The sequence below is a fragment of the Musca vetustissima genome, unplaced genomic scaffold (genome assembly GCF_032173495.1).
Source record: "Musca vetustissima isolate MV318-11 ecotype Yass unplaced genomic scaffold, APGP_CSIRO_Mvet_v1 utg164488, whole genome shotgun sequence".
Taxonomy (NCBI): domain Eukaryota; kingdom Metazoa; phylum Arthropoda; class Insecta; order Diptera; family Muscidae; genus Musca; species Musca vetustissima.
In genome coordinates, this window is record NW_026888128.1 from 59,116 (window position 1) to 82,242 (window position 23,127).

The window sequence follows — 23,127 nt, forward strand, 5'->3', positions numbered from 1 at the left end:
TATTATTCAGTATTCATATTATTATTATGTGACGTTAAATTCTTATCATTTACTTATTTGTTGTTCTTTCTTTTATTGTAGTGTTCTAATCAACATTTGTATCACGTCATCACGTATTGAGGCAGAAAGGAAGCGCAAATACATGGATGGGTAGGGGTACTGCTACTACCTATGACCAATTAATAGAAAACATTCAGCAACTGAACTAATGTAAAATATACAGCCAGCAACAATAACAACTAAAACAACAACGAACAAATAAGAAATAGAACAAAAATTGTGTTTTTATTTTCAAAGGCACACCAAATTATAAAAGTATTAAAATAATACAAGCAGCAGAATACCCCGCCACCGGCCTATTTTCCAATAAATGCATACATGGTCGTCACTTAGAATACTGTGATGATAATAGTATAGACCCGACCGAACACACCGCTCGCCGAACTACAAAGATTAGCAAGAAGACAAGAAGGCAAGCGGGTAAACAGCCGGCGGTCACCAAACACTCACTGCACTACATAAATGTTGTCTAAAGCAAAACGAAATTTGTAATAGCACAATCAACAACAACAACATTATCTATTTGTGGATTTAACATAGAAAATTTATTTTGGCGTTGCTGTTGTAAGAACAAAACAAATAACAAGACCCATTCATAAGCAAAGCGAAAGAGTGGGTGTTAACAGCATTTTAAATATTCCGGCAATTCAATTCAAAGAAATCTCCCCACAAAATGAGTTGGCTACGTTCAAGTCCTTTGCGTCAAAGTTTAACACGTACACAAAGTAGTAATGGTGGTAGTTCATCAACAGGTGGTGGTGGTGCGGCTGCATCTACACAAAATTCCATATTACGCCAAAGGCCCATAGACACAGCCACAGATTGTGATCCACGAGCATGTTATGATAGTTTTTGTAAACATTGGCAGCAGGCCTATGAAATAATACAAAAATCGCATGGACCAAATAGACCACCACCAACACATGATGATGTCCTGGCTGTGGTGTCACATTTAGATTTTATGGTCACTCTGCTGCTGGTAGAATTACATCATTGTAATAAAATTACATTACCCGATGCATCGAATACACCACCAGCACCCTGTTTGGAATATTTGCTAAGTGAAAATCTTCTGGACAAACTGTACGAATGGGGTTGTACAACGGGTCGTTATGCCAATGCTGTACGATTGGAACAATTGAAACTTTACGAACTATTGGTTAGCCATTCAAGGCATCAGTTATTGTGTCATGAACCATTTTTAAGGCCACTACTAAAAATATTGGCATCGAGTCAAGGTGAAATATTTCCACCGGATTTGGAAAAACGTTTGGTCATACTACTCAATCAGTTGTGTGTGCTGTTGATGCAAAATGTACATTTATTGGATTTGTTTTTCTTTTCGTCCGCGCAAGAGACACAAAGTAAAAATAAGTAAGTATTTGAAATTTGCAATGAGGCTAAAAATAAGAGGTGTTATTTTTTTAATTATTCGGTATTTTGCTAGCTGGACAAAGAGGAGTCAGAACCGTACAAAACATATTGAATTTTTGTTTTTAGTATTTGTGTTGATAGTAGGGAAGCAGAGCTGAACCCCAATATTATTCATTGGTTAGCTGTGAAATAAACAATCGGGATAGTCTCAGACGAAATTGCGGAGTGCCTGAGAATCAGTCGTCAGTCCTAGGATGATGACTCAATTCCACGGCGACTTCGCCGTTACGTTACGTCGCTTCATGAGTCGTCGTCCGATTCGTCATCTGAATCGTCATTGTCGGAGTTCGAGACACCCCCGCAGTCTCCTCAACAGCAAAACGCGCAGCATTTAACACCACATATTTCTGTTCCGCGCCTAGAAAATGCATCGTTCTTGTAGTTCAACTGCGATGGTCTTCGCAACAAAATCAGCGAAATTGTAGAGTTTATGAGTCGAAGGAGAATAATGGTCGGTGCGATTCAGGAAACCAAGCTAACCGAGAACTGCAGCTTGCAGCGTTGCGATGGTTACAACGTTGTGCGGAAGGGCCGTACCAGAAGCGGAGGTGGCGGACTTTCATTCTTATTACACCATTCTGTCCAGTAGAGACCTATCTCGCTTGAGCTAGACTTCAGTGACCCATACATGGAATGTATGGGGGTAGCAATCAAGTGTGGGGGTACCAATCAAGTGTGAAGTGCAAAATGTTTATATACCGCCGATGAATAGCTGTACACCGCGTTACTTACCGGATATCAGTGCGCTTTTAGAAGGAAATAACCGCCTGGTACTAGCAGATTTCAATGCCCACCATGAGTTGTGGCATTCCGTCCTAGGTAATGACCACTGGCTGAGCAAATTGATAGCTCAACATTTTGTACATTTAATTAGGATGCCCCCACGGGGATAACAGGATATTGCCACAGCTCGCCAGACATCACCATTATGGCACAGGGGCTGATAAATGAGTAACCTGGCAGCCCGTCATTTCACTCGGCTCAGACCACCTTCCGATCATCGTCTCCGTCAACAGACCACCAAACTTTATAACCTCTACACACCGAACTTTCCAGAACCATGGGACATATGTGTGAGGATGAACGACGAGATAGAATTAGCAGCCTTCTTTAAAGCGAGGAATATGAAAATATCCCCCACAAAGTGGTCAGCCACATTATTCACCACATGGACTGCGGAAATGAGAATGCCGTTGAATGTGCAGGTCGAGAGGCATACATTTTCGACCACCAACTACCCCAAAATACTCGGGCTCCCATTCGACAGTATGTTTAAATCGTCCGCACAAACCACAGCTATCTGCGATAAATTGAAAAATAGGAACAATGTCCTCAAGTCGCAGCACTTGGGGCGCAGATAAGGAAACCTTGTTGACCTCTCACAAAGCGATAGGTCGGTCTGTGGCAAGCTATGCGGTTCCAGTGTGATCTTGAATAAGACTCCCGCACTCAGGCGTTTCAGGAAGGATCAGCATGATCTAGAAAGAGAGGTTCGACGTTACAAAAGGGTCTGAATAGCATTTATACTGATGCAGTAGCCGCAGCGCTGAACGGGTACAGAATATATCCGCCACATAGCAGCTGTAGAACGGATGCCCAGACAAACCAGAGTTATTGGCCCAATTACGTTCAGGACTGCGGAATTCGTATTGGCCACGGATTGATGACCAGGTGCAGGATGTCTGCCCAGCAAGTGGTACGGGCCCTTATAACACACTGCACTTATTTAATTGCCCAGCCAAATATACACATCTTGCTCCAGAAGATCTGTGGTTACAGCCAGTGGAGGTAGCTGCATTTCTAAATTTGGAGACAAAACCAGATGAAATTTAAACAGAAAAAAATATAATTCATATAAACTGATACAACAACAATACAGTAGCTTCACATGCCATAACCTACTGATGCTTTCGACGTTTATTTATTTTAAAATGATATTCCGATCTCAAAAATGAAATAAAACACCTCTTATAAGCGCCATTTGTTACAAACAAAAATACTATTTTTATTAATTAATTTTTTTTTTCAGTTTCATAATCTTCTCCCTGCTCATACCCTATGTCCATCGTGAGGGTAGTCTGGGACATCAGGCCAGAGATGCACTCCTCCTGTGCATGGCATTGTCGCAAAAGAATTCCAACATTGGTACATATATAGCACAATACTCATCAATGTGTCCACTGTTGGTAACTGGTCTGGGTGGTCTATATTCTCGCCTACCAAATTCCATAGAAATTAATTCGATTGATTGGCATCGCATAACACCGGATGATGTTACCGAAATTCCCGAACTAACCCTCTTTATGAATGCTTTGGAATTTTGTAACGCTGTCGTCCAGGTGGCCCATGAAATGATTAAAACTCAATTGTTGGATTTTATGTATCAAGGGTTTATTGTACCCGTATTGGGTCCAGCTTTATTGCAGGTATGTTCTAAAAGCCATAACAAGCGAGAATTCATTGTAAAGCTCACACTCATTGCACAATGTTGAATTGTTGTTACATGTGTGTGTGTGTGTGAGTCTGTAATGATTGTCCTCATTGTTTTTTTCTCTCTCCGAAAAGAAAAAAATTGTTTTCGATTTTTATGTGGTGTTGGTTTTTTGCACATAAATCACAAATTATGTGTCCATATAAATTTAATTGCATACTTTAAGATTTGGAATGTTTTTTGGAATTAAAATTGGAAAATTATTTGTATGGAATTGCTTGAAAATGTTTTGGATCATATTATTCATATTTTTCATTTGTAAAATTGTTGAATCGTTAAAAAAATAGTAATAATATTTTGCCAGTATTAAATTTGGTACAAGAAGAGGATGGAGCTAGAATCCTGAAATTTGAAATTAACATTACCGTCGGAGTGTAGGATTGGAATATGTACGTGGTTTTGATTTACTTATGCGTACGAAAAGTACTAAATCGTACTATAATTGGTACAATTTTGTATATTCGGGTGAACCGATAGAGCTGGAATCCTGACATTTGGAGTTAGGATCATAGTTGGAGGGTAGAATTAAGTTATTTAGAAAGTTTGGGAAATTCCAACTCATGTGAACTAAATTTGTACAATTTAAATTTTGAGTGAACCGATGTAGGAAGTTTTGAAAATGTGTACTAAATTGATACATTGGTTTCTTTTTGGCTACCAAATTTCTCCACTAAAAATTATAAATATAGGCCCATATCTTTTCGGGTAGCCCCCATATAACGGTACCACCCATATTAAGGTATTTTGGGAGTTTTAAGCGGGGTTTTTGAACCGAATTCGCTGAAATTTGGTACAATGGGTTCTTGTTGGGTACCAAATTTTTTCACTAAAAATTATAAATATCAGTCCAATTTTTCGTGTAGCACCCACATAAGGTCTCCCTCAATTTACGATATTTTTGGGGTTCTTGAGCGCATTTTTCAACTGAATTCGGTGAAATTTGGTACAATGGGTTCTTATTGGGTACCAAATTCCTCAACTAGCATTTATAAATATCGGTCCATTTTTTCTGTTAACCCCCATATAAGGGCACCTCCTATTTACGTTATTATGGGGGATCTTGAGCACGTTTTTCAATCGAATTCGTTTAAATTTGGTATAATGGGTTTTTATTGGGTACCAAATTTCTCAACTAAAAATTATAAATATAGGACAATTAATAATAACAAAATTTATTAATACTCGTCCTATATTTATAATTATTAAATATAGGACGAATATTAATAAAAATTATTAATATTCGTCGCCCCCTTTTAGGGGTAGTTCCCATATAACCCCCTTCTTATATTAAAATATTTAGCTGATTAGTTCTGTGTATGTGGGGGTTGTCCCCATATAAGCGTATTCCACCATAGTATAGGGGATAGTCGTTACTCGATATATTCAGTTTTACCCTACAAATTATGAAATTCTAAGACGATTTAGCCATCGGTTGTAATCATTCCGCTTAGAAAGCGGAATGATATCAATATCAATAACGATATCAATATATATATATATATATAATAAATACAAATATTTCACACACTCTTTAAAACAGTTTTCCAAAATTATAAAATGTAGCTTTATTAAACCCTGCTATGTCTTAATTTTGCTGTCCTCCATTCAAATCATTCTCTATATTTTCTTGTACTTCTTGTTCTCTTCATTTAACCCTGGTAATCTGTGCTTTGTCGCCGTCGCTTTTTAACTTTCCCAAAAGAACTATCTCTCATATTAACCACACCGAATAATTAATCTTGTTCAAAGCGAATAAAAATCGAAACAATTTTTTTTTTTTAATTTTCAATTCCACACACACGATTACACCATTTCACAGACATTAAAAGGCAAACATTTCCAGACAAATGTCGATTCACAAATATCTGCAATGTCATATTTGGATTTAATCCTGCGTTCGGTGACGGAACCAGATCTAATGAAGCTGTTCGTTAAATTCCTGCTCGATGCTGAGAAATTTGATGGTGAACGGATATTAGATACTCTCGTGGAGCGCCTCAAATCACAAGATCCAAATTTATGTATGGTAACAATGGCATTGTTCGACACGCTACTCGGCCTATATTGTGAAGATTTAATGTTGGAATTGTTATTGAAATTTTTACTGCCGGGTAAACATGTACCCATATCATATCGTCACAAAATCAATCGTATCGATCCCTACACAAATGCATCCGATTTCTTTTTGAATCTAACGCCAGATGTTATGAAAAGAGTTCGTGAACTGACAAAGCACAAACATTTGGGTGATACGGCGCACCATACCCATCCGACCATGCCATCACCCACCTCTACGTTAAGTAAAACTATAGGAGCGAATTGGAATTATTATGGCTTGCATACGGGCGATAGTTTATATGCCAATTATCATGCGTATTTGTTTGAGGCCCATTTACGTATAGTCCAGTGTTTGAATGCCTGTTCGGTGTGGTCAAGTGATTATCGATATCAAAAATGGCCACGTAAATCGGCGAAAGCCTGTAATCAGACACTGGAAATGGTCAAGGAGTTCTTCAATGAATTTAGCTGTGGCAATGCGGCGGAACAATCAAATGTTGTGTCATCAACAACGGCTGCGACTTCAGCGTCGTCGGGTGTACCTCTAATGATGACCTATGATGATAAAAAACAATTGGATAGCTTACAATCGATTGGTGAATCCAGTGGTTATGAATCATTTAAATGGCGACCAGCCGATGAAGATGGCGGCGGCCACATGGATGAAATACAAAATAGTAGTTGTCCAATTGGCACTGGTAGTGGTTTACAGTTTGCCTTAGGCGGAGAAGTGGACTTGGATGCCAGCAATTGTAGTAGCGGTAAAGGACAATCAGCTGGTGGCAGTATGTCCGGCAAAAGAGATTATTGGCGCGTCTCAAAACATCGCAGTGAATTACATTTAACCGATTTGGATTTTTCTGAAGATCTTTTTGCCCAGGGGACTGTATCATTGGGTAAGTGCAATTTTTATTTTATTGTATCTGACTGACTTTTGGAGTAGTTCATGTATTGTTGGTTATGATATAATTAAGTGATATTCTGTTAAATTTAAACAATTTTAAAGAAGTTTTTACCATGGCCCTTTGGGCTAGGTTCTTGTTTATGAAATAAATTGAAATTGAAATTAACGATGACCCTCATTTCAATTTTAAGATTTTAGCTTTAGACGTTTCGTCTTTTAAAAAATCCACGCCTTTTTAGGTCCCTTGAGAAATATTCTTTAAAAATCTAATATTGTTTAAAAAATCTACGCCTTTTTTGGTCCCTTGAGAAATATTCCTTAAAAATCCAATATTGTTTAAAAAATCTACGCCTTTTTTGGTCCCTTGAGAAATATTGTTTAAAAAATCTACGCCTTTTTGGGTCCCCTGAGAAATATTATTAAAAAAATGCACGCCTTTTTGGGTCCCTTGAGAAATATTGTTTAAAAAAATCTACGCCTTTTTGGGTCCTTAACAAATATTCTTAAAAAACTTCACGCCTTTTGTGGGTTCTTAAAAAATATTATTTTTAGTACTTTTCGGATACTTAAAGTAATAAAATGTACTTAATTTTGTACAATTTCGTAGCGTACGAAATTAAAATAGAGCTAAAAACTTGAAATTTGGAATGCCGAATTATGGTTGAGAAGTAGGGTCGATATAAGGAAATGATTTTGAAAGCGTGTACTCATGTATACGAAAAGTACTATATGGTACTAATTTTGTACAATTTTTAATTGGAGCTGGAATTATGAAATTTTAAATTAACATTACAGCCAGAGGGTAGGATTGGAAGATAGTAGTTTTGGCATTTTTTACTTATGTGTACGAAAAGTACTATATCGTACTATAAATGGTACATTTTGAATTTGGGAGAACCGATAGAGCTGGGATTCTGAAATTTGGAGTTAGGATCATTTTCAGGATGTAGGATTGATGTATTTAAAAAATTTTGCAAATTCGTACTAATGTGTGAGATATAGTACCATTGTTGGAGGGGGAATTGAGCTATTGAGAAGTTTTGGAAATTCGTACTAATATGTACTATATTTGGTGCAATTTAAATTTTGGCTGAGACGATGTATAAATTTTTGGAAATATACCAAATGTGGATTTGGGAAGGTCACTGTTGGGCTGTAGGATTGGGATATGTAGAATGTTTTGGAAATGTCTACTAAAACTGAACTGATATTCACGAAATTTTACAAACATCATTCTAGACTCAATTCAGTACGCTATGCCAAATTTCGTGCATATCTAAAGATATATAGGGACTTTGTTGCACCATTTACATTAAATCGGACGAATTGGGAGCTATATCTAAATCTGAACCGATTTTCACCAATTTCAACTGGGTTCGTCCTTGGCCCAAATAAATGAGCAGTGCCAAATTTCATCCAAATCGGATTAAAAATGCGACCTATACTTTGTTTACAATTTAAAATCAAAAGACGGACGGACATGCATAAATCGACTCAGAAAGTAATTCTATGAATATTCTCAAAAGGAACCATGGGTCTATCTCGATTCCATTTGTCTGTTACAAACATATGCACATTCCCAGTACCACAGTGTGGTTATATTTTCATTGTATTTTTTGTTTTTTCAGGTCCCTTTCTTAATGCAATTTGGTCTAAATTACAAACATTCACCAGCAATACTCTGTATGTCAATTTACATTTAACGGGTCTGATAACCCGTTTAGCCTGTTACCCCTTACCGCTCATACACTCAATTCTACTACGTCCGGATATAGTTATTACCACAGATACACCATCGTTTCATCAAGTTCTACGTATACTCAAACAGCAAATAGATGCTGAATTACCCGTAGTCGAAGATTCACTCGAAATTATTGATGTTGCCCGATCGTACTTAATCGATCGTGAATTTCGTCTAATGAATGCCCGCAAAGCAAACGACAACTCTCCCATACATGTGGCCAAAACATTGTCAGCAGCCACGGCGGCAACACACCAACAACAATCAACATATGCCCATTTATCAGCTAGCTCTCCAGTCCAGGTTACACCATCGTCATCGTATGACCCCTTCAAACGTAATGATGCCAAACGGAAAAGTATTAGTAAATCATTTACGAGTATGTTTAGCCGTAAATCGAGTGGTAAGTTGAAGTTTCCAATGAAGTCATACAATGTCACACAACAGAACAACCAACCATTACACATACTTTGTTTTTTTTTTCTTTACTTTACTCAAACACTTACAAGTTTGTTTTTTTGTGGGATTAAAGGTGACATTTATTTTCCGTTTTTTGTTTTTTTTTTTCTATATACTATTTAATTTAGGGGAATCTAAAGATCTTTAAAATTTACATTTATTTTTACATTGCCATTAATTTCATTGTAATCATGAACAAAACTAATTCTATCCAACTCTTGCTACCAACCAACATAACATACAAACAAACAGCATACTGAACAAATACGGAAACACTGAAAAAATAAATACGTTTATAAACTAAAATTTGAATTTTTGCATTAATATCATTAATTTTAATATTTTTGTTTTTCTTTTTTCATTTTTATTTTTGTTTTTTCTTTACAATACAATCCTTAGCTACATCTGGCTTATCACAAATTTATGCATTCTTCACCGGTAAATATTTCACTTTACTTGGTATCCATTTAGTTTTCGCTTCAAATGTTATTGTTGTTATATCCTATTATCTTTCCCTTTCTCTATCTCTGTCCGTAGTGTTTGTTGTAGTTTTTTTTTTCTATATATTTTTTGTATCATTTGTGTGCTTTTTTAATTATTTATGTATATCCGGCACACAAATTTGTCTTAATGTTTTTATTACACTCTTTTTCGAAATCTTCCTGCACATCCTGAATTAATTGTTTTTTTTTTTTTTTTGTAAAGCTTATTCTTTCTTTCGAATATACATACATATGTATGTACATCCTTTTATATTTCCTAATCATTCCATCACTATATAAATATAAATATGAATAAGTATGGACCTGATTCAGTACTCTGTGCAAAATTTATATATTGGGAGTTTGGTGCATCATTAACATAAAATCGGACGAAACTATATGTGGGAGCTATATTTAAATCTGAACCGATTTTCTCCTTAGGCCAAATGAGTAAACTGTGCCAAATTTCATCCAAATCGGATTATAAATGCGACCTGTACTTTGTTCACAAAAATACATGGACGAACGGGCAGATAGACGGACATGCGTAAATCGTCTGAGAAATTAATTCTATGCGTATTCTTAAAATGAACCTTGTGTCTATCTCGATTCCTTTTGCCCTACACTACAGTGTGGTGAAGGGTATAAAGATTTCCAGGCGCGTCGGTTTTTGTCTCATCTCATCCAATTTGAAAGACCATTTTCCGAGATATTGTCTTCGACTTGATCTTTCCATCGGATTCGTGGTGTTCCCCTTCCGCGTGAAGCATCACTTGGCTCGCTTTTATATGCCTTCTGAGCTGGGGCATTCTATTCATTCTCACAAGATGGCATAGCCAACGTAGTCGCTGCAGCTCGATCTTCCTGACAATGCCGATGTCCGAGAATAGATGATACAACTCATGGTTCATTCACCCCTATTGTTTTTGGCAAAGATCGGTTAATATTTAGGAGATGAAGTGGACCAAAAACGTTATTTTTGTCTGATTTTCTGGTCGTTCAAGAGGCCGCAATTATGGTCCAAACATCGCGAATTTTTACATGGAGAAGGAGATCGGGCCAAAGAATAAGCATGCCTGTTTTGATCAAGATCGGTCAATATTTAACGGGTCAAATGGACCCTGACTTTTGTGTGAAACATTACAAAATTTGTATTCTATAGCGTATATATTTACCCCTGATGGACATAGGCCCGAGAAGTTGATAGTATATCCAAGAGGAGCGGTTGACCTTTAAATTGATACCTATTATATTGTCGTATGTAGTCGATTGTGAAGGTTACACTTAAATATTTACAGGTGATTACGTATTCAGATATTATTTAGTAACCCATTACCACATAAGGTACCAGTTATGGTCAAGGACAACGCCTATAATTTTCGGTGATGATCAGATTAATTTAAGGAGGAAGTGGACTGAAAACTTAATTTGTGTGTGTGTTTTTTTCGAGTCGATTTAACCCTTTGAGCCCCGAATTTTTTTCCGCAGTATTAGAACAAATTTATGTTCACAGATTTAATGCAACTATCCTATATAGGATATACACAAAATTTGACATAGCTACATTCTTGCATTCGGGAGATACAGTACATTCTTTCGGAAAAATTAAAGTCCAATATCAAGAAAACCAAATGCAACATCGACAGAAAAATCATTTTAAATTATTCTCTATATTCATTTTTACAAGAAACAAAAATAATTCTAATGACAGAATTCGTAAACTTTGAATACGAAGCGATTTAAATTATTTGGACTGTATACACAAATTAGTACTGTACACAAATTTACCTTCTTCTCTATATTGAAAAGCTCATAACTTTACCAAAATGTTGAATTTTTTTGATTTTTCTTTTGATATGTGTCGTCCGTAATCAGGTCTTGACATATGAAATCCAAATAATATATATCTACTAGCTGCATATATAATATAAGATCTAAAACATTTTGTTGCCTGTGGGCAACATTGGGCCACAAAGGGTTAAAGGCCACAATTATAAGCCGAACATTACCATACAATTCACAGTGAAGGGAATCTGGACAAGTAATTAGAAGGGCTGTACTGAGTATTAGTAATATTCGGAAAATATGTCAGTGTAAGAAAGAGGTGCTGTTGACCTCTAATCGGGCAAGGGGGTGCAAATATCAGGAAATACTGTCCAGGCTCGGAGTAAACATCCGCAGAAAGTTGTAATTCCTTGGTAGTTGTGTAGGGTATCGTATGGTCGGCCCTGTCCGACTATACTGCTCCTCTCTAAGATAAAGAATTCAGGGTCCACAGAATCCATTCTCTTTTTCATTAGAAACATATTTTTAGGGGAACTCAGCATCCATTTTTTCATAAAAACAATTTGACGAGCTCCTGGACTCATTTATTTTAATAGAAAAAATTGAGGTATCTCAGGACCTACTTTCTTCTAAAGAAAAAACTTTTGTATGACCACAGCTTTAATTTTTTCAATACATATTATTTTCAGGTTATCGGGGCGTATGATTGGTGACAGTAGTTATACGCCACCGAATACTAAGAATTGTTTTATGGTGATTTTAAAATTAATTATTCTCCGATCTCAATACCCACGATGTGTTTTTCGTGTTTTTTGGCGCAAATTGAAAATCTGGTCAATGGTGGATTTGCCAAGTCTGAAACCGCATTGATATGGAACATTGGCAGTCGTTCATACAGCACACTGGGTAACACTTTATATGCGATGGGAAGAATACTAATTCCTCTATAGTTGACACATATCGCATTGTCTCCTTTTTTGTGCACGGGACACAGGACGCTGAGGTTCCAATTATTGGGCAAAGTGCATGCTCAAAGCCAAAGTTTACTAATAACCTGGTGCATGCTCCTGACCAGCATCTGACCACCAGTCTTGAATAGTTCGGCTGGTAATCCATCGGCACATGCTGCTTTATTGTTCTTCAGCCGATTCATTGCTAATCTGACCTCATCTTGGCTAGGTGGTATACACTATATACTGTCATCTCTTATTGCTTCTAGGGCATCTTCTTCACCGCCACTATTTGATACCAGAAGCTTTTCAAAATGCTCCTTCCAGATCCTCAACCCGCTATCTGTATCTGTCACCAGGTTTCCTTCTTCGTCTCTACAGGAGGATGTGTCTGCACCAAAGCCTTGGGTTTAGTGTTTTACGCGTATATGCTCAATATTTCAACGGGAGGTCAGTGTCCACAATTGAGATGAAAGAGTGACCAAGATAAGCCTGTGCTTCGCCATGTTAAAGCCAATCAGAGCCGTTGCTTGGTATCCGTCATCCCTTACGTGATTTAGTCATAATGTCAATATTTTTTAGCAGTAGCTGTTTAAAGCTAATGTTAATATTTTTTGATGCTGTATTTTAAACCCTGGTGTCGATACAATCTTTTTACTGGATGTTGTTCGTTTACTTTTTCAATGTTATCTCTTGAGAGGGAAAAATCGTATTTATTCTCTGCAAATTCTTACTGAGTAAATGTTACTGGGAAAGAAAACGAACAAACCTATTATAGTCTTTGTTCATCTTTTTGGGGTGGGAATGTCATTACAATTAACTGTTAGTGTGCCTATGGCGGAGGTACTTTTTAATTTTACTAAAATACTTTTCTTCTTTTTTTATAACATATAAGGTAAATTGAATATTTCAAATATATATTTGTTAATATGTTTGTTTAATATTTCCTGTTAAAAAATATTACCTCTAGATTAACAGCCTGTTTTTGTAAAATTCCAAACGAACGAATTCGAGTGACTTACGACCAAACTCCTTGGTTTTGAAAAATATGTCATTTATTTTTGTTTTGAATCAGAAAACCTTTATAAACATAAATAAAGGTTTGGTCGTATGTCACTCGAATTCGTTCGTTTGGAATTTTACAAAAACAGGCTGTAACTCTTGTAATGAGCATGCTTACATATCTTTTCTCTCTCGCTTTTAAATGTTAATAATAATATTTGCGCTTTTTATAGTGTATTTAACAAGTATTTTCAAATAAGATCATGACGTAGTTGGAAAATCTAAATTTTCCAACATGTTCGTTATGTGTATATAATCCGCTAATGGTATTTTATTAATATTTAGCATTCTATATAAATGTTGTAAATACAAATCAACTGTGAAAAACATTTTGGTTTGGCACTATTCTAAAAAATAACTATTCAATATCCACAGGTGGAATTTCGGGATCGAATAATAATAGTAACTCGGTGACATCGACAACATCAACGAATGGCGGCAGTGGTCAAAATTATCCATCATCCACATCAAATAGCAGCACACGTGAAACAAGCCTTACAACTTTACCACCGTCGGGAATAAAACCAAATGTCAGTGGTGGTAGTGTTACAACTTTAAGCTCAATGGATCAACATACCCATCATGAACGGGGTAGCAGTGTTAGCAGTACAACAACAATACAATCAAATAGTTCTACATCACAATATCAACACAACAACAACAGCAGTAGCACCGTGGCACACAATCTTTCATCGGCAACTTTGTCATCGTTGGGCGAAAGGGCTGCTGGAGGTGGTAACTCAACGGCCCAATCGGCAAACATTTTAATGAGCAACATTATGGCTAGCGGACAAAATTCCGGTCCAGCCTCATTGGATTCGTTGTCATCAACATTGGGTGGTATTGCTAATACCAGTGGCGGTACCGAACGTACCCGTGATTTGGCACTGTGTGCGGTTCTCTTAGACGAATGGCTCAAAGAATTGGCTGCTATAGCTCAAGAACAAAGTGTTGTTATGATCAATGTTGGCTACTGACATCAGACAAAATATCGGCGGCGTCATCATCACTATTGTCCACACCAGTATCATCATTTCTACTACTATCGTATGCCAATCAATTGTTTTTGTTGTTGATATATACATACATTTAAATATTAAGATACTAAAGTTATACAAAACAAAACAAAAAAATCTGCATATCTTTTTGTAAGATATCTTCGCCTTTTATGTATGCGCTATAAAAAAGAAAAAAAAAAACACAAGCAAATGGTCAACAAAAATTTCAGTTTAACAAAATGAAAAAAGTTTCACATTATTGTGAAATGTGATAAAAAATTTAAAAAAAATCGTTTAAAGTTTATAGAATGTGATTATGTAACGTCTATCTTAATAGAAAAATGTACCAATTAAAATTGGTTTGAAGTTTTGTTTTGAGTATTTGTTGGTAAAGTCTTCCAGGCGTACGAACAAACAAATATTGTACACAATCAAAAAATTAAAAGAAGTTACCCGAAATCCTTTAATGTTTAAAATGTATTTTCCAAATTATGTTACGATTAGTTATTTAGAATAGTTCGGTTAATTAATCGGTGAGCATATAACAAAAAATGTTCCCCATTTTTTTTCATATACCTTTGCAACTTTTTTTTTTTCTATTAAGATAAACGAAATGTTGACCACACACCAATCAATATATTTTGTAATATATATATATAAAACAAAAAACCAACAAATGACAGCTTTCGAGATGTGATGTATTATGTGTTACATGTTTTTGTTTTTCCTTTCTTCATCATTATTTTAAATATTATTTGTTGTTAATTATAATAGTAGTTGTTTCAAATACAGTGTTTGTTTTTTAGAAGTGTATTCGAAAGAAACATCCCTTTTCTTCTGTGTTAAAGGAAACATATTCCAAAAATAAAAAAAATTGTTTATATTGATATGATTTTTTACATGCATGTAGTATGTATGTGTCCTCTTTTTTAGATTGTATCAAAATCAAATACATCACATCCTGTCTCAAAACTGTCGATCTTCTTATATACACATTTTTTGTATACATACATAAGTAAGAATAATAGTAGTTGTATACTAATGAAAAATTAAAGAGCAATATTTATATAAATATACATATAAAGATTTTGACCACATTTTTGTTTTTTTCTTTTATTTTTTTGTATTATATTTGAGATGTTTTGAGATGTTTTCTGGATGTCATTTCCACGTGAATTTACTCGCTCTTCCCCTTCGACTTATTCTGAACAACTTTTCACATTACCACGGAATGTATAAAGGTAATAAGGAATATATAAGCCGAGTTTTGGATAAAGACATGGGAATCTGTCCCTTCACAAAAACCAATTCATAAAAATTATGGAAAAAGCACATAGCCAAATTTGCCTGATGAGCCGCTGAATATGATTTTTAAAGGTCAAAAAAAATATCATAAAATAATTTGCCACTTCAAGAATTTGGAGAGATGAAATATCGAAATTAAATAAAACGGAACACAATTATGTAGTGAGACAATAAATTGCGAATTAATATAATCTAATCGCAGATTTCTTCCCATTATTCGTTGTGTCTTTGACATCGTTCAGTATGGTTTTTGCCATCATAAAACAATTGTTGCACCAAATTGCATCAAAACAAAAAACAGCTGTTTCACATGCCATATTGTATGTTGTCATATCTTCAAACTTTAATTTAATTTCTTTTAATTACATAGCAGTTTTACAGCGTATTCACATTAATATTGTTATAAAGTTTAAATCAAAAACATTTTTTAATCAATAAATAAAATAATGAAAAATATTACAAAATTAAATTACAATGGAGCAACACACAATGCAACTTCCATTACAGTATGGCAACACACATTACAACTTAAATTACAATATGACAACACGAATCTTTTTTCAACCACCATTTTCGAAAAGTCGAATCGAATATTTTTCGTAAAATTTCGCACAAAATGTCATCACATTTTTCCATTCCCTGTAATCCAGAATAACAAATTTTCCCCAAAGCTGATTTTTTCGCTTTCGAATTTGATTCAGAATAAGGGGAAAGTGAAAATGCGGCGAGTTGTGGATCAGTATAACTTTAAAGGGAAGAGCGAACAAATTCACGATGAATTGATGTCCAGAATAAGGCTAATTGACAGTGGTGTCTGTTTACTCGATATTTGGTAACAATTGTTATTAAATGTTGTCTTCTTACCCAAAAATCCAGTAAAAGAGAGTCAAGTGAGAGAGCAAGTTTGGGTTAACGAAATCCGGTTAAATGTAAACTTACTGTTATTGGAGTTTACTGAAATAATTTTATGCAGTAAGATTTTGCAAACTCAGTCATTTTTGGATCAGCTGTTTTATCACCAAACAAAAAAAAATATACAATTTTTTTTTTTAATTTGCAAAGTTCAATTTGAAATTAAGTTGTATAAAAATTACAGAAAATGGAAGAAAATTCGTAAGTAATGCAAAGTTTCATTAAATGAGAAACTAAAACGGCATACACATTAGAACTTTTTACCGGGTTAACCTACTTTATGAGGATTTATTTGACATATATGCAAAGGAATTGGCAATTGCAACCCAACGGGTTAACGAAATCCTGTTAAATGTAAACGTACTATAATTCTTTATATTTTAAAGCAAGTTCCAGAAAGAGGGCAATGTATTGATGCAGGAAGCTTAAATGTTCCCGGGGAACATACCAAATCAATTTTACTTTTATTGTTCATTTTATTTTTAATATTAAATGCAATACAAATAATTGTGTTCGTTCTTTTTTGTTTGTTTATTTTGGCGCAAATAAAAATGTTTTTTTGAATCAGCTGTTTATTTGCTGAATCTTACCAAATGTTGTTTATTTCTCTGAACTAGAACTTACTGAGTAAATGTTACTGGAAAAGTAACCATACATACCTTATATATATTTTTTCAATTAAAATATGTAAGTGCCTCTGTTTTTATAAAAAAATATGTGTCCATTGCTTTATGCACAAATTATAATAAGACATTATACACAACAATATGTATTATTAACATATACAATTTATTTAAAAAAAGACAAGGACAAATCGAATGCCAACGCTTTATATTTAAAAATAAATCTATGTACATACATATATATTAACAATAAAGTGAAATATTATTCAATCGTTCCGCGTTTTTCATTACAATAAAAATGCAGTGTTTCAGAACCTTCAATATTAATTTTTAGAATTGTTGTCCTTCCCAGCAAGAATGAGTTCATAAATTTTGCCTTTTTTCTCCCAATTTTTGTGTACGAAAACACACACACTTAACTAAGTTTTATTTTTATTAAATTGCCTTTTTTGTGATAATATAAAATAATATATAATAATTTAAAAATCAGTCCAATTCCATTTCCTCATTACGTGGGCGTTTCGGTATAGCTCCTGTTGATGGACTTAATTGTGGTCTTTCACTTGTTGACATTTCTTCAATTTTTTGGTTTTGATTTTGTTTTCTTTAAAAGAAAAAAGACACACTAGAACATGCTTTTATATTAATAAAAAATTCGTATTACCTAAATTTATTTGCTGCAAACAAGGCCCCGTCTGGACTGGTTAATTGTTTCAAATATTCTTCTTTCAGGAGTATTGCATCGTTGTTTTCATCCTCTGTTGAGAAATGCACCAAAGCATTGGGTACAAAATCCAATTCCAATAATGTCTTGTCCAAATCCAAAATAGTTTTTGGCGGGATGGTATCTGAAATAAAAATTAAAAAAAATGATTTTAAATTACAATAATCAAAATAATATCATTAATATTTACTTACACAAATAACACGATTGTTGTGGCTTCACCAAAAATGTCTTTGCAAATTCCAGCACATCGGCCACCTTATCCACTGGCTTAAACATACCCTGCAACACATGACGATCTGGAAATTGTATGCGTATGGCACAATTTTTATATTGTGATATTTTTCTCAGCATTGTATTGTTATTTTCAATTTCTCGTAATTTTTCCGTTAGCAGTGGCGCATCGGCATCACCGGTGGCAATTTTACGTAAATCACGTAATACCAATTTGAGATCATTAACCGTTAAATCATAAAATGAATCAGGTAAATCTTCGATTTGACTTTGGGCTGCATCGAGATGATATAGCAAGGCATTACGATCGCCAATCTAAAAAAGGAATTATTCAAAATATTAATTTTCTATTGTATTGTTGTATGATGTAGTAATATGATTTACAATATGATATTCAGGTTCAATTTCTGGTTCCATTTCTTCTATGGCCTCTTCTTGCTCCTTGTTATTTTTGGATGCCTGCATCGATCTACCGGGAGCATCACCCCAATCATATTTTGGTTTTGCCACTTCTTTTGTCGTATTTTCAGTTTTTGAATTTTCTGTACTTCCTTCTTCTTGTTGTTCGTTCTCATTGGTTTTGGTTTCAGGCTTTGGTTCTGCAGCCTTTTTTAGAGATTTCACCAAATCTTTAGTAATGGCAAAACCGCCACCACCACCACCAGCCGATTTGGTAGTTTTAGGTTTTACGTTATCATTTTCATCCTTCTTGGTCTCAACTTTGGGGGCAGGTGGAGCATAAACCATAGCTTGACTGCGAAATAAAATAATAAATAGAAAGATTATATTGCCAGTGGGAATACAAAATTGAAGCAGTTCAAAATTTGTGGTGAATTTTTTGCAATCGCTTCAGATACATTAATTTTTTGTTTGACCTCTACTTACGTCTTCAATTCCTCCACCTTCTTGTTGGCCAAACGCAACAGGGCACGTCCCTCCAATATACCCAATGACTTCAAGGTAGTATTTTCCAATTTTTCTTTACCCATTATATCTTGACGCATATACATTATGACGGGACTATCATATTTCTCCAGCTCTCCGGCAGCCAATTCCTCTAGAACTGACCATAAATTTGACGTCGATTTAAATTGTGCCTGTTTGCGGCTACCATCTTCCATTTGGACGCATATATCAACATTGGCCACGGTACGTTTTTTATCCGCCTCTGACATTTCCAGCAGACAATTATTGGGTAAACCACTGAATCGGAATGTCTGTGCCAGCGATACTTCCTTGTTGTGATGTTTCAGGGTGAAATCATCGCTGCACAAGTTATGTTTGCTGCAAACATCTTCGAGTATTTGCAAAAGTGTCATATTGGGTGAAATTTTAACATTTTGCCTCCTTCCGTTGGGTGTTAGGACAGTAACTTTAGATTCCATTTCGAGAGATATTTCGTGGGTCTAATTGGTTGGTTGACTTGCAAAAAAATACTTGAAATTGTAAACACAAACAACGAAGGCCGGAGTAGCCGGTGTGTTATCATTTCGTTGTGGATGAATGACGAAGAAGAAGCAATTTGCAAAACATAAAATGAATGCAATGGGTCTATTCCGACAAATAAATTTAATTTGCGAATTAACGTACACTTTTTATTAGTCATGAAAAGAGGGTGAGGAGGGTTGGGAATAAAATAATATGCAGCAAAGTGGGTTGTGCGGAATTTATTTTCCCTTTAGGAGTACGAAAAGGCAAATTATATAGATATTGAAGGAAAAATGAGGTTAGGATTCTTAAACCAAATGGATTGATCGAAACTTTTAGGTGGTGGCTTTGCAAATTATGACCCTATATGGACCTGAGCACCTAAAGTACTGTATATGTTTCAAAAAAAAAAGCAAAGAAGGTGAAAGAAGAAAATTTGAATAATTCGAATAATCTTGCATATATCTGGAATTATCAATAAGGAACTGCAAATTCAAAAATATTTTTATGAATTTAAATACCTTCGGAACCGAGAGCTATGTTTGATTTCGCTTTGGAGCTTATTGTGTCTTCTTAACTGGATGAGAATGAAAAGGGCTCCTCCACCTTGTGGTGTGCATTGAAATGTCCTTAAATCGATCGGTACTTTTATATCACGCTATGTCTTTATAACTTGGGTCAGGAACTTAAACGTTCTGAAAATTATGCGGGACCTATATAGGTGGCATGAGAACATCGCATAGGCAAAAGCTAAGAATCCGCAATGCCAAATTACAGCAATTTCGATGAGAAAATGCGACTATAACCTTCAAATTACGCGGGGCTTATGTATAGGTGACATGGGAGCATCACATGGGCACTACCTTTTTATTCACTAGGAATCTGTAATGTATAATTACAGCAACTTCGATTAGAGAATGCGACTATAACCTTCAAAATACGTATGTCAGAACGTGTATCAAAAATATGTCTGCAAAGATCTTTTTCTCACTCGAAATAGTTTGAATTTCAAACTTCAGTTATTTTGATTAGAAAATCGGACAAACAATTTATAATTTTTTTACTGGATACAGATCACTTCCGTGTATCTAATGATCGATCAGCATGCTGCAACATATCTGGTATTATATCATCTGGTTTTTATCGTCGAGAGTTACCAGTCAGACGGACGACTTCAAATTGTCTAAATGGATTCGTTTAGTTAATGAACCGGAAGATCACATTTTAAGCCTTAAGACTCCAAATTAGGGTTCCGTCCCATATTCGGAATTTTGTATATTTGTATAAGAAAATATATATTTATATATTTATTTGTATAAGAAAATGCGACTATTACCTTCAAAATAAGTAATGTCTGAACACGGACCTGTATCAAAATTTTTCTGTAGAGAAGGTTTTCTCACTCGAATGCCCCACATCAGTGACAAAATTCAGCTATAACCTTCAAAATATGGGAAAATGTGTGATAAACCCTTCAAAATGACCAACATAGAGTGTGATATTTGTCTCCCCCAGGAACCCTGAATGCCAATCTGAAACCACTTCGGTTGGAAAAATGCGCATAAAACCATAAAAATCCCGAATGCGTAGCGGGGCATTTATATGAGGACCATGCCAAAACATGGAGGTATATCGAAAAATTTAAGGATATTTCTCTCCCTCTCTCAGAAGCCCAAACTGCAGCCAGTTGACGAAAAATGCAGGTAGAACCTTAAAATTCCAAATATGGGAGCGGAACTTTTCTTTTCAAAACATGGATGTATATCAAATATTTTTTGCAAATATATTTCTCTCCCTCCAAGAACCCTAAATACCAAACTACAGCAACTTCGATTGGAAAATGCTGTTCAAAACCTTCAAAATTCAAAATACGGAGGGTGAACATTTCTATGGGTATAATAATCGCCCAAACGCAAAAAGCTTTTATTTAGTGCATGAATATTCAAAGTGACACATCTTATGCGTCACTTGTAAAGCTTTACCTTCAAATACCAAAAAAACGTAAACATTGGTCGCAACTTGAATTGAATCGAATAGTTCGTTCCGCAGCGAGACACAACTATTTTTTTATTGAGGTATCTATTATTTAAATCAGCATAATCACGGATAAGGCTGTACTATTTTTATTGCTATTAATATTTGTTGATAAAACAATGGCTTGGCGGTCCGTGGGAGCCAATAATGCAGATCTAATACGACAACTAAGAGGTATGCTGTACGGCTACGGCTTTCTTCTATGGTTGATTGTCTTTGTTTATAATTTGCATTGTTTGTTTGCCTTGCCCTCTTCCATTGTTTAGAGTATGGCGTAATAGCAACAGAGGCTGTGGCCCAGGCCATGATTGCAACAGATCGAAAATTCTATTCACCCCGAAATCCGTATATGGATGCACCACAAAGTATTGGCCATGGTGTTACAATATCAGCACCTCATATGGTAATTGGAATAGACATCTTCTAGAATATTTCATTAAGAATTTTGTTCTTAGCATGCCTTTGCTTTGGAATATTTACGAGATCACATGAAGCCTGGCTATCGAGTTCTTGATGTTGGTTCCGGTTCAGGTTATCTAACGGCATGTTTTTGGCGTTATTTAAAAGCTCAAGAGGGTGATCATGAAAATACACGGGTTGTGGGTATTGAACATCAAGCTGAGTTGGTTCGGCAAAGTATTGCCAATTTAAATATCGATGATGATACGATGCTCAAGTCGGGAAAACTTATAATAGTGGGTATGTCAGTTCGATATTCTTTAATAAAAAATATGTACTATATTAATTATTATTTGTAATTAAAAGAGGGTGATGGCCGCAAAGGTGCTCCTGAATATGCCCCTTTTAATGCCATACATGTTGGTGCTGCCGCCCCCGAAACACCGAAAGCTTTATTGGATCAATTAGCCAAGGGTGGTCGTCTAATTGTACCAGTGGGACCGGAAGGTGGAGAACAGTATATGATGCAGGTAAGTAATGAAAAGAAGGTACAGAAGAAATCCATTATAACAATGGTAACCAAAAGTCCCGAAGAAATAGTAACAAAACAGATTTTGTTATTTACCTTTTCAGTACGACAAAGATGAAGCCGGCAAAGTCCATCCGACACGCCTTATGGGCGTTATGTATGTTCCCCTTACCGATTTAAGGCGCTCCTGACTTCTCCAAGCCCTCAAAGTGGCAATTGTATTATTTTTATGTGGACTTGTTGCATACCGTTTCTGGATATGGCTAAGATAAACAAAAAACACATGTTTTTGTTTTGCTCTTTGAGATTTTCAGTTTTTTGTTTTATTTAGAATTCTATTTATTTATGTTCCTCTGCATGATTGAACCAATTTAAATAATAATAATAATTTACCATATTAATTTATTTAAATCATATTAAACAAATGAAATGTTTTATTTTCAGGCAAGTTGTTTGATTTTGGGGATATTATGTTTTGTTACAGAATCTGCAGGAATCTTCTATTAATCGAAATT

General features: G+C 35.2%; 3 protein-coding genes across 3 annotated transcripts; 2 read left to right on the top strand and 1 right to left on the bottom strand.

Moving 5' to 3' along the window:
* Positions 1 to 733: 733 nt before the first annotated feature.
* LOC133335960 (FHIP family protein GG24907) lies at positions 734 to 14,415 on the top strand. The gene is made up of 7 exons (XM_061544253.1): positions 734 to 1,434; positions 3,524 to 3,920; positions 5,805 to 6,939; positions 8,576 to 9,091; positions 9,547 to 9,685; positions 12,104 to 12,114; positions 13,802 to 14,415. Exons 1-7 carry the CDS (start codon positions 734 to 736, stop codon positions 14,401 to 14,403), a joined length of 3,501 nt encoding a protein of 1,166 aa, XP_061400237.1. The 3' UTR covers positions 14,404 to 14,415.
* A 3,509-nt stretch (positions 14,416 to 17,924) lies between these two features.
* LOC133335961 (tether containing UBX domain for GLUT4) lies at positions 17,925 to 19,607 on the bottom strand. Its single transcript, XM_061544254.1, has 4 exons — positions 19,108 to 19,607; positions 18,607 to 18,976; positions 18,183 to 18,537; positions 17,925 to 18,112 (listed from the first exon to the last, which is right to left on the bottom strand). Exons 1-4 carry the CDS (start codon positions 19,605 to 19,607, stop codon positions 17,925 to 17,927), a joined length of 1,413 nt encoding a protein of 470 aa, XP_061400238.1.
* A 2,135-nt stretch (positions 19,608 to 21,742) lies between these two features.
* Positions 21,743 to 22,883, top strand: LOC133335962 (protein-L-isoaspartate(D-aspartate) O-methyltransferase). Its single transcript, XM_061544255.1, has 5 exons — positions 21,743 to 21,858; positions 21,951 to 22,087; positions 22,140 to 22,383; positions 22,450 to 22,613; positions 22,717 to 22,883. The coding sequence occupies exons 1-5, from the start codon at positions 21,804 to 21,806 to the stop codon at positions 22,801 to 22,803; spliced, it is 687 nt and encodes a 228-aa protein (XP_061400239.1). The 5' UTR covers positions 21,743 to 21,803; the 3' UTR covers positions 22,804 to 22,883.
* The last annotated feature ends 244 nt before the right edge of the window (positions 22,884 to 23,127 follow it).

What these genes read in the sequence shown, in the direction of transcription:
- LOC133335962 (XM_061544255.1), top strand. Translation starts at nt 21,804, where the DNA reads ATGGCTTGGCGGTCCGTGGGAGCCAATAATGCAGATCTAATACGACAA. An exon ending in CAATATCAGCACCTCATATG is followed by an intron (nt 22,088 to 22,139) that starts GTAATTGGAATA and finishes TTTTGTTCTTAG; the next exon opens with CATGCCTTTGCTTTGGAATA. An exon ending in GGGAAAACTTATAATAGTGG is followed by an intron (nt 22,384 to 22,449) that starts GTATGTCAGTTC and finishes TGTAATTAAAAG; the next exon opens with AGGGTGATGGCCGCAAAGGT.
- LOC133335961 (XM_061544254.1), bottom strand. Translation starts at nt 19,607, where the DNA reads ATGGAATCTAAAGTTACTGTCCTAACACCCAACGGAAGGAGGCAAAAT. An exon ending in TTGAACCTGAATATCATATT is followed by an intron (nt 18,538 to 18,606) that starts GTAAATCATATT and finishes TTCCTTTTTTAG; the next exon opens with ATTGGCGATCGTAATGCCTT. An exon ending in ACAACAATCGTGTTATTTGT is followed by an intron (nt 18,113 to 18,182) that starts GTAAGTAAATAT and finishes TTTTTATTTCAG; the next exon opens with ATACCATCCCGCCAAAAACT.
- LOC133335960 (XM_061544253.1), top strand. Translation starts at nt 734, where the DNA reads ATGAGTTGGCTACGTTCAAGTCCTTTGCGTCAAAGTTTAACACGTACA. An exon ending in TGGGTCCAGCTTTATTGCAG is followed by an intron (nt 3,921 to 5,804) that starts GTATGTTCTAAA and finishes ACCATTTCACAG; the next exon opens with ACATTAAAAGGCAAACATTT. An exon ending in CCAGGGGACTGTATCATTGG is followed by an intron (nt 6,940 to 8,575) that starts GTAAGTGCAATT and finishes TTGTTTTTTCAG; the next exon opens with GTCCCTTTCTTAATGCAATT.